This window comes from Populus nigra, chromosome 4 (genome assembly GCF_951802175.1).
Source record: "Populus nigra chromosome 4, ddPopNigr1.1, whole genome shotgun sequence".
NCBI classification, from domain to species: Eukaryota; Viridiplantae; Streptophyta; class Magnoliopsida; order Malpighiales; family Salicaceae; genus Populus; species Populus nigra.
This window is the reverse complement of record NC_084855.1, coordinates 853,121-865,176: the sequence shown is the minus strand read 5'-3', so window position 1 is coordinate 865,176 and position 12,056 is coordinate 853,121. Positions and strand designations below refer to the sequence as shown.

General features: G+C 35.8%; 1 protein-coding gene across 1 annotated transcript; it reads left to right on the top strand.

Annotated features, from left to right (window-relative positions):
• Positions 1-4,335, top strand: LOC133690911 (probable alpha-amylase 2). Its single transcript, XM_062111191.1, has 13 exons — positions 1-186; positions 267-351; positions 809-833; positions 933-970; positions 1,088-1,214; positions 1,318-1,544; positions 1,746-1,891; positions 1,985-2,097; positions 2,503-2,591; positions 2,863-2,985; positions 3,359-3,394; positions 3,766-3,864; positions 3,948-4,335. Exons 2-13 carry the CDS (start codon positions 334-336, stop codon positions 4,137-4,139), a joined length of 1,233 nt encoding a protein of 410 aa, XP_061967175.1. The 5' UTR covers positions 1-186; positions 267-333; the 3' UTR covers positions 4,140-4,335.
• Positions 4,336-12,056: the final 7,721 nt, after the last annotated feature.

Below are 12,056 nucleotides of genomic sequence, written 5' to 3'. Positions count from 1 at the left end.
TCTGTAATGTTCGAAACCATTTTAAATTCTCTTGTAATCGAATTTGCTTTTTCTCAATTGAACGACAACCAAGTGATTGATTCCAAGCGAGTGGAGTCACCCACTTGAATTCTCCTCTTACATTTTCTATTTATAGCCCCAAATGCACCCCAGCAAAATCACGCTGCGATCGCTTCCTCTAGCTCGGTAATACCTTCTCACTATTCCAATGTCTTATTTTGTCTCCGCACTTGAATTCGAACACCGAGAGGTGATTGTGACTGCAGGATTTTTACTTGGATAAAACAAAATAATACGATCCGGCGTCGAATTATTGAAGCCTAGTGGGCCGACATGGTTTACAACAGTAATGTATGTATCTTGCTTTTCACTGTTGTTATTTACTTTCCTGCTCTTAATACTGTGTTATTAAACCCGATTAGGCTGTGATGACTTGTCAACCCAGAACCTCCCGGTTAAATTTTAAATTAAGGTAGCGTTTGATATCGCTATTGAAATTGTGTTTTCTAATTATTTTTTTACAATTATTTTAATATGATAATAATAAAAATATTTTTTAAAAAATAAAATAATTTATTTTAATATATTTTTAAATAAAAATAATTTAAACCATAATCTTTTATCTTACACTCGAACACCTCTAATAATTGACGGTCAAATCAAATCTGATTAACGACAAGTACCTGGTTTGATTTTTTTTTATAAAAAATGATTTTAATTTGAAATTTTTTTAATATAAGCCGTCACTAATCACTTTGCCTGAGCTAGAAGCTTGGTTAATTTTTTTTTTTGTTTTTAACAAATGCAGGGAAACGACCAGCAGACTGATAATGGTATGCTGCTCTTATCATTCCTTTCAGTAATTGTCTCTCTAATTAGATGTTTTTGTTCATTAATTATGAACTGTGACGGGGTTAATTACTTTTGGTTAGGAGCTGTGCTGCGGAGCGGAAGAGAAATCCTTCTTCAGGTAATTTTGGGTAGAAAAATATTGAAAGAAACTGTTCATGCCAGACTTCAAATTAGGCTGCTTTAGTCGATGGGCAGGAGTGGAGTTTCTAGGTTTGATTGAAACTTTGCTAAACAGGCTTTTAACTGGGAGTCACATAAGCATGACTGGTGGAGAAAATTGGAGAAGAAAGTTGCTGATATTGCGAAATCTGGGTTTACCACAGCATGGTTGCCGCCGCCTACTAACTCCTTCGCACCCGAAGGTTAGAGGGATAAAGTTGTTATATTTGAGGCTGATTATGATTTTGTTTATGTGCCTAAGAAAGGGGTGATCTTTGTTTTTAATTTTACTCTTTGTTCTTTCAGGTTATCTTCCACAGAACCTTTATAACCTCAACTCTTCATATGGTTCCGAGCAACTCTTAAAGGCTTTACTTGAAAAGATGAAGCAGTACAATGTTAGAGCAATGGCTGACATTGTTATCAATCACCGGGTTGGAACAACGCAAGGGCACGGAGGAATGTACAATCGTTATGATGGAGTTCCATTATCGTGGGATGAACGTGCTGTTACATCTTGTACTGGTGGATTGGTAAGTTTAGTTTCATGCACGTGGACAGTGTGTGTGTGTGGAGTTTGGGGGAAGTTTATGCAGGTGATCCTTATGAATAGGAATGATAAACAGGGTAAATAGGCTTGCATCTTAATATGATCTGACCATTGATTCCTTGATACTAAGATGGGATACAGAGTCTCAGACACGGATTGCTGACCTGTTACTGCTGCTTTCCAGGGTAATCGAAGCACTGGTGACAACTTCAATGGGGTTCCAAATATTGACCATACTCAACATTTTGTTCGAAAAGACATAACTGCATGGCTGCAGTGGTTACGTAAGAATGTTGGCTTTCAGGATTTCCGTTTTGATTTTGCAAGAGGGTAAACATCTTTTTTGCACTGGCAGTGTATTTTTTTATTCTGATAGTTTTATTTTTGCATTCATCACTTACATCTCCACAATCTGCAATTTAGTTATTCTCCAAAATATGTGAAAGAATACATTGAAGGAGCGAAGCCCATATTTTCAGTTGGAGAGTACTGGGATTCTTGCAATTACAATGGCCATTTTTTGGAATACAACCAAGGTATTACTTCTAAATATATCCTGCATCCGTACTCATTGGCATACTCTCAGCCATGCCACCTAAAGATAGGAGTACTCTCTTTCCATAATGTTTTGGGGTCTGGATTAGCTAGGGTAATGTCACACCTGTAATTAATAAAGGTTTGCTTGCATAGCTTTTAGTGTCTGGATTACTCACTGTTTCCATGTCCCACTTTCCCCCTCTTCTCCTTCTTGTTTCTTTTCATACTCTCAGGTTTTGCTCGTCAATTCTTGATTTCAATTTACACTTATGTTATTTGCACTTTCCTATTATAAACATGTCTTCATTAAAAATCTTGAATAGGACTTTAAAATGCTGCTTTGTTGATCGTGATGCCTGTGGGTGCTTTTATGCTTAACATTGTTCTGTAAATTCCTCCATCAGACAGCCATAGGCAGCGGATAGTCAATTGGATTGATTTAACAGGCCAGCTCTCAGCTGCATTTGACTTCACAACAAAGGGAATTCTTCAGGTACTTCGAGGGATATCATATCACTGAACATTTTTCTTTAATTATTTCTTGACTTGATGGGACTGACTAACTAATTTATCAGGCTAATTTTTGGATGATGCTAGGACAACTGGAAATTTTTTATATTTTAGTTGTGAGCCTCTTTCGTTTGAGATAAAATAAGTCTTAATCGAATGGGTAGTGTTCAATATAATAAGGTGGCATAAGAAGCTATATTCTTCTATGGTTACATCACTTTTCTGGTAATACCAATTCCTGATTTTCAATGAAGGAAGCTGTAAAGGGGCAATTCTGGCGTCTGCGTGACCCGCAAGGAAAGCCACCAGGTGTATTGGGATGGTGGCCCTCGAGGGCTGTCACATTCATTGATAATCATGACACAGGCTCAACACAGGTATCCAATATTTTTCTATTATCATTGAAAGAATAGACAGATGGTCTCTCCTTATTTTTCGTTCTTTGCTTCTGCTGGGCAGTTCTATGGTCTTGCGGTCCCGATATATTAAGCCGAGCAACTTAAACCTAATTTATGCTAGAACTTGAGTTTCTCCACCATTGATGATTTGTTAAGGTTGTAGAAAGTACTGATTAGCATATGAGATAGGCTGCTGGGCAACCCCCCCAACACACACACTCCCACCCATCCTAATCCAATCTATTTATCACCTTCAAATGCAAGTTGATAATTGTGCAATATCAGTGATCAAGATTTTTTCTTCTTTTTTCAAATAGGAAGTAATATCTTTCTGATCATTTCATTGATGCAGGCTCATTGGCCTTTCCCTTCGGATCATATTATGGAGGTACGTCGACTTATGTTCACTATGCAAATTTGTTGAATAAGCTGAATGATTTGTGTTCCCCATGATTTAAACTGGACAGCGAAGACAACCTGTGTTAACATGGATCCATTTGTTCAGTTCTTATTTGTTGTTTGGTTTTAAAGGTTAGGGGTTTCGATGGAAAGAAAACTGGAGAATTTTGAAGTCCTTTATGGCTGGTGTCACGTTCAGTTTTCTATTAAATGAAGTTAATAGCTGATCCTTAATATTCTTGTTTAGGGCTGTCTGTGCAACAACGTTGTCTTGTTTTGAACCAAAGGTCTGAAATTCGAATTTTGGACAGTGATGTTGAAGTTATTGGATCTGACTTCTTGTTCCATGGTCTGCTGCAGGGTTATGCTTACTTACTTACACATCCAGGGATGCCGACAGTTTTCTACGATCACTTCTACGACTGGGGTAATTCTATTCATGAGCAGATTGTGAAATTGGTACGTTAAATTGTGAATTTCTGTCTGTTGAATTCTTCACCCGGGGAAGGTCTTCTCCTTTGTAACTTCCTCCAAATCCGCAGATTGACATTCGGAAGCATCAAGATATCCACAGCCGATCATCTATCAGGATTTTTGAGGCCCAGCCAAACCTTTATTCTGCAATTATTGGTGAGAAGGTGTGCATGAAGATTGGGGATGGTTCCTGGTGCCCAGCGGGCAAGGAGTGGACGCTTGCAACCTGTGGCCACCGATATGCCGTGTGGCAAAAATAATCCTCCTCTTTCCACCCCTAGTAGTTGCCCCCAGTTCTGCTATTTTCTTTACGGGGAGGATGGGTGCAGAATGTATGGCAGAGGCGAGAGGCCACTTCTACAGCCTACCAAAATAGTACAAATAGTGGATGAGTGATGCCCTTTTCGCATTGGAAATCACTGTACTAATAAAAATAAAATCCAGTGCTTTGAAGCATGTTGTCCATTGCCAATATATATATATATATAGTAGCTGCGTTCCTTTTATTTTCCTTTTTGCAGTTCACTTGTTACATCCAAAGTGCTTCTTGACACCGAAAATTAATAGTTTTAGTTTTTAGCATCACCAAATTTTTTTGTATTGGTTTTAGTTTATACTTTTGTGTTTATGAAAGATGTGAGCCTTACTGGCTACATGTTACCAACTACCAAGCCACACTCACGGCCTTAGGTCGATTGGTGTGTAAACCAGCCCACCAGATGGGCTTACTGGGCTCGAGGCTTCGAGCCTTGAAGGCTACCTGGTGTACTGGGTCCTGCGGACCTTCTCTGGAACACAAAATCAGAGAACTGTGGACATAGAGAAGAAGAAACCGATAGTTATACGAGTGTTATTGTGAGGCAGGCATGAGATTGTGCAAGACACTGATCATTGCATTGACTTGTTTATTAAGCTTTGCTTTGTGCGAAGTAAACAAAGTCTAAACACCATTAACATTTAAATAAAGCTAGCAAAAGCTTTTTGGACAAAGGTGCACTTGCACAATAATGTGTAAAGTTGTCCCACGATGATCCGCTAGGAAGAAAAGAAAGGCAAACCTCGAATCAGTCCCTAAACTACATAAGCATTCTCGATTTAGCTAGTCCGTAAACAACTTTCTGTTTCCATCGGGTCCCTAAGTTTAATCAAATTCTCAATCGACATCCTCCTTCACCTCTGTTGATGGATTTTGTAGGGAGCCAGGCCTGGTTCTTAATTTCATAAATTGGTGGGAAAATCCAATCGAGAATTCTCATATGATTTGGAAATCCAATCGAGATGAAACATTCTTGTAGACACTTAATTGAGATTAAAATCGTAATCCGTAGACGAATTTGAGGATAGACAAGAGAAGCAATATACGGTGTATGGACACAAAGCACGAGCTCGTCAAGGCATAAAGCCACAGCTGCACGCAGATAATGTCTGGTATTAATGGGGAGACTTTACATGGAGAAGACGTTGGTTAGCACTTGCTGGCTGTCTCATAGTGGAAAAAACAAAAGCAATGAATAAATGGGACATGATCTTCGCTTATTTTTATTACAAAATTTTATATGAAAAATATTTAAATTAGTGTTTAACCAAAACAATCTCAAGAATAAATGAAATCTAATCTTTTTTTTTTTTTTGTTGAAATAACATAAATTCATTTATAAACAAATTAATTTTTATATTAACGTCTATATCACTTTAACCAAGGTTTTTTGTTTTTTTTTTTTTCTTGGGTTCAAAACACAGCTGCATTAGAGAATTCACCACTTTAGACTGGTAATAATGGCTATCACTAGCATGGCTGCATGGCGCAATGCCGTGTGTACACAACCTGATGCTGGGGTATGTTTTGAGAGAGAGCAGTCACATGACAAGAGAGCTGGCAAGATGCTCTCACCTATCATAATCACACCCATCGTCATCGACCTCATCATTTGTGTTTTGAAACTCTAAAAAACACAGCTTCCCCACACATCGGCAGTGTTTGCTGGTGTAATTGTTTTCCTGGGTATTTTGTTTTTGTTATAAATATATAAAAATAATATATATTTTTTATTCTTAAAAAATTAATTCTGATTTTAGAATATTAAAATAATTTAAAAACACAAAAAAATTAATTTAAAATAAAATTCTTAAAGAAAATCACGAAACGCGATCTCCCCCCCCCCCCCCCCCCCCGGGAAGACCAGACAGTTCTCTCTTCTCTTCTCTCTCTTTCTGCCATGCGATGCACGCTGCAGTGGTGTGAAAATCTGTCATTAATTGAAAATTGTAAAGATGAAAAACAAAACCCCCATTTCGATCCTCAATCATCATCACTACTCTTCTTTAGCTCTATTCAATATTCTCCACGCATCACTCTCTCATGATACTCTCTCTGCAATCTTTTCAGTTTCCCAATAAAAGGGGTCAACCTCTCAAGCTCTAGCCGGAGTTCTAAAACCAGGATAGATTTCTGGAGCATGATGCTTTTCGGTGCACCTCAAACTTATTAAATTAATAATTTTTAGTATTTTATTATAGTTTTAATACGTTACTGTTAAAAATAAAAAGAAAAATATTTTAATGAATTTTCAATTTTTTTCTTTTTAAAAAATAACATTGTTTTATAAAAAATAATAAGAATCTGAATAGATATCATTTGAAATCTTTTAAAAAAAATCAGATCAGATCAGATCAAATAAAAAAAATAACTGAGTAATTTAATTCAAGTCAAATCATAAATAGAAGAATCACTCTACCAACCCACTAATACTAGTCATCCTATAACAATGCTCTTGCGTCAGAACTTAGAAGTAACCTTTTGGCAAGTTTTCAGCACTAAAATCCCTCGACTCGGATGGCATTATTTTTTCAGAAAGCATTCCTTTTCTTGACTTGGATACACGTACAAATCTCCTTCGCGCATACAAAAAATACCAACACAGATCAAACTTTCATGAGCTGTAAGATCTCCAGCTAGCCCAGAACAAAATCAATGCTTGCATTTGATGGTTTCGACACAAATTAACAGCATTAAAATATTGCCGATGACCTACTTGAGATAATCATAATTGCATGAGAGGCACACCGCATGCATCAAAAGTTAAGGATGGTAGAGAGTCATAATGATTGATGCATGGCCGCAGCACAAACGCGACTCCTTTACTCATGAAAATATTTAGCAGTTAAATTATACGAGCAGCAAATAGCTAGGTTGACATCGTTTTTTGGTTTTGACCAGAGGATCGAAGAGAGTTACACATGGTAAAAACTTTCTCCTGTCAACCCTTGTCTGCCACTCTTGTGGCCAGGATCTGCATCAAATTCTCATTTCGAATTAAGGTCATTGTGTTCCCCAACAAAACTCTGCATGAGGACCTAATTGCACTAATCGTGCATGATGATTCAACTCTTCCTGGTGAAGTTTTTCTCTCTAGCTTGCATTTTAATGGTAGTTTTTGTTCAAGGAAGTGCTAGTTTGTAATATGGTTAAAGCCGCTTTTCAAAATATTTTATAAATTATTTTTTATCTGAAAAATTATTAAATTGATTTTTAGGTGTTTTTCATGATTTTTACATGCTATATTAAAAAATATATATTTAACATCCAACAGAAACCTTAGCAATTAACAGTCAGAATTATGAATCTCAGATTAACAAATCGGACACATAGCTTTAGTAGAAATGAAAAGCTTGGATTAGGAGACAGAAATGGAAATGGCAAATTAATACTATGTTAAAGAATGATAGATTAGATAGTGATCCTGTTCATCAGACCAGCACCGATTGGCATGATTGGCATGATCTTTTTCATAAAGTGGAAAATCCAATGCCTTGCTGATGAACTTTTTTGAAGCTTTACTTACCTGAGAGCAGATCCACTTCAACCCCATTAATCATGAAAAAGAATGGACTTCCATGCATCGAGCTCTGCAAATATGCTAAAAGGCTCCCCCACTTCAAAGCAAAACACCTTCCACAGCCACTTCCTATTACTTCTTTACTAGGTTCGAAATTCAACCACTAGCTAGTCAATGAAAATTCTGCCCACCCACCCACCCCCCCCCAAGCCACTTCCTCTTACTAGGTTCGAAATTCAACCACTAGCTGGTCAATGAAAACTCTGGCGCCTTGGGTGGACTCGGAGGGATGTCTTCTGTATGATAATGTGATGAATGTTATTTTTTAAAAATATTTTTATATTAAAATCATTGAAAAAAACTTCAAATACATTAAATTAATTTAATGTTTTTCCAAACAAAAAAAACTATTTGAAGACACTTTAAAAAACGGCTAAATCACAAAAATAAATACACTTAAAATACATATAGTTTTACTCTACAAATCTTGAATGATCTCAAATTCAAACGTACAACTTTCTCCCAATTGCTAATGAAATAGTTAGGGATAGAATCAATGAAGCACTAATTCATTTGGAACAGAAGTTTTTCCCCATGATTTGGAAACTGTAGAAAAAGAAAAAGGATTTACTAGGTGATTTCTTTTCATCCCTTCTTTTTTGCAATAGTAACCTGGGGTATTGGACATCTCCCACCCCAAAAAAAAGTCACCCCCACAGTCGCACCGATCTTATGTGATCTCTGAAAAGGAACAAAAGTCATACAGATTAAGGATAAAAGTCGACACTCGAAGTTGCAGAGAGCAGGGAACAAAGCTCATGAACTTTTACCGAAGGTTGGACTTGGCCACTAAACTAAAGAAGGAAAAAGAAACTTCTGTTTCCCACGTCTAATTTTGGATATCATATATGCCGCGGCCGGTTTTTAACTCCTACACCATGAATTTTCATGAAATCATGCCTAATTTCTTCAATGTCTTTTAATTTTAGCATGGATAAGTTTCTTTATACTTAAAGGGGTCCAAATTTTTTTATCTAATTTTAACATTTAAAAAACAAAAAAGAACTTGGAAGTGATAATTTAGATGTCATTGAGCGAGTACAATATAACAGCTATGAATTCTAAATATATTATTCTATTTTATTTTTTAATTAAATTTAATTAATAGCACAAAATAACATGAAAATAAACTTGAAGTACAAAAAATTTTCAAGTGTTAAAAATAATACAAAAACTAATCTTAAGATGTCATTTAAGCTTAAATTTTGACAGTAACTAAACCCATAGCCCAACATATACAGAGTCATGCATTGAATGCCTTTGATCTCCTCCCCTCTTCTGATTAGCCCCATTCTGTGACCCCCTTTCTTTCAGAATCAATATTCTATCCTTGGAATAAAGCAAGTTCATGTCATTTGTTCTATCACCAACTCGGTGTACAGATTGATATGATTTATGGGTCCATTTTCTCTTATAACACTAGATGACAATTTGTTAGGTGTTTGTTGTTGACCGCCTTGTTCCCGTCAGTCAGGGAAATTTCCATTTAAATTCTTGCCAGGCTTAATCTTGGAAAGATCCCCTTTACTTCAAGGTCTATAACAGGGAATGCTTTTATCTCCAAGCTTTTGAAATGGGCTATCAAACATTGAACAAGACGAGCATTTACCAGTCGGTGACTGCTGTTTTTCCACGACTCATTAACTTGGGGAGCGTAAAAGACGACTCCGCCATGTACCATGGGTGAAAAAATTACCCGCAAGTGAAAGTGAATGCTCATGCTATGCCTGTCTCACTGTTGAGTGTTAGTGTGTGTTTAGACATGTACCCTTTATTTCTTCTTCTTCTTCTTCTTCTTCTTCTTCTTTTTATAGAAATCGTTAATTTTCAGTTTTTTCTTGAATCCCGATTTAGCCTGTGATCGATCTTATTGTTAGCTTTTTGCGTTTCAAATCATGGGAAATGTCTATTACGAGAAACTCAAGCTTCCTAGCCTAGGATCCAAACTCGAGAATTAGCTCAGTTTTCATTTGTTCCTTGAATTCCTTAACCTATGATCCATCTAATTGTCAGATTTTTTCGATTCAAACTAAAAGAAATACATTATGTGAGAAACTCAAGTCTCCAGTGATTGATCAAAAAGATAAATATGAAAAGAGATCAAATTGAGTTTTAATACATGTTTATTTTATATAGATAAACAAGAGATATATTAATAAGAATTTTATCTTATGGTAAAAAAATTTCAAAACAACTATATTTTTGAGTTTAATAATAATGCCAGAAATTTTTTTGAAACCTAAACTTTTTTTTTACTTCAAAAATTTATTTGGTCGCCCACAATATATAGCACAAACATACAAATTAGCACATGTCTAAATGAAAAACAAATATCTAGAAAATAGATTGAAAAATGACCTAAAATTTAAAATATAGAGATAAACTATAATAATTAAACGAGCAGAAATACAAGCACAAGCTGGAATAGCTCCCCCTGTATATTTTCTTTAACAACATAAATATGGTCTGATTAATTCCAAAAGAGAGTTAAGGCATCATCGTTTTGTATGAAAGTTTTTGAATGACTTAAATATGTACATACAACATCATAGGAAATTGAATCTACCGACTTCTAACCCTTTCATCGTTGGATCAAGCAGAAGATCATGGCTTGTCAACGAACATTTATGTCTTCCTTTTGAGAGTTGTTTGTCAATGGACCTCAGCTTACTTACCAACGGTCAAAATATTTAAAGCATAGCTAGCTAGGTGATTAACATTTATTCTGGGTGGCAGGGTTACTATTCTTAAATTTGGACCGTCCCAATGATTCAATCATGGCCCTGACATTAACTCAGTAGGACAACTGGTATGTAGTATCCTGTACCTCAAATAAGAGAGGTTAGATGGGAACAAAGTCAATGTCATCAGCCTGTAACTTCGACGTAGGGATCCTGCTCCATCATCTTCTGCGATGCATTTTTCAAACTTTTGAATTGTAAGAATTAATTGCTATGGTTGGGGTAGATTCGGAGCAATAAATAGTGAATAGTGGGCAGTGTGGGAGTATGTTGTCGCAATAAATTCTCACACACATGTGATGATTATCTGTGAGAGTTTGCTGATGTAAATTAAGGTTAATGGGTTGCTGGTGAAAGAAACCTTGCTTAGTATTTAACTATGATCAGAAGCCACCATTCGGCACAAAAACAGCCACAGGTTTTAGGTGCAAGGGCTGTGGGAGTGATGAGTGCGACGTATCGATCGACAGAAGGGAAGATTTTCATCTCCCTCTCCTGAGTGGCATTGCATTTATCTTTAACTCTTGTCATTTTCTATCGTTTGTAAATCTCCTTTACCTCCTTGGGGTACTGGTTGAGGTGACAGGTGAATTTATCCTGCTGTTGTTACTTGGATTCAAATTAGTGGAAGAAATTAACTGTGAGGATATACAGGAATAAGGGATATGGATTTTGGATGATGAGTTACGGATCTGACTAGATAAAAAAAAAAAAACTTGGTCTCGATGCATAAAAGTTATAAGAAAATAAATAAAAATCGAATTTTTAGTGTAATTACTCGGAAACTAGAATTGAAACGGTTGATTTTTTTTATAAAATAATCTGATTAGTGCTTGAGATATTATTATAGGATACAAGATAAGAAAATAATCATGATTTATAGAGCTCGAATGAAATAGTTCAAACCTAAAACTAGAAAAATAGCAGACAAACTTTTGAGTGAAAAAGTAGTGACTAATAATATATAAAAAATTGAAATGGTTCGATATATGGAGAAAGGACTGTAAAAGAGAAAAGTAGTGTAAGTAATGCTATAATTACAGAAGATTGACCTATGTTTACCTTTAATCGAGTTCTTAACTTGCCTTATAATAGGTCAAAAGGGTGTGTTTGAATTTTGAAGAAAATCATTTCTTGTGCAGGAGCGGAATGTTACCTAGGATTCCTCACTGATAATTAATTACATTAGTGCTGTAATAGTAGGTCCCAATCCATGGATGTGGAGGTAGGTTGGCCAATGGCTCTCTGGTCTTTACAAGAAGGTCCATCACTCTTCTTGGTGGATCACTTGTATCTTTCTTCAAGACAATAACATCCACGATACCATAGTTATTATACATTATTTGGATCAATCTCGAGCTGGATGAATTAATTTCTAAAAAAAAAATCAGAATGATGTTATTTTAATAAAAAAACAATAAATTTCTTAAAATATCAAACTATTTACGAGTCAATTCAACTTTTTTACTGTATTGTGTTAGGTTAACCTTTCTTATTCATTGTAAAATATGGTGCGAGTCAAGTCCTAGATCCAATAATG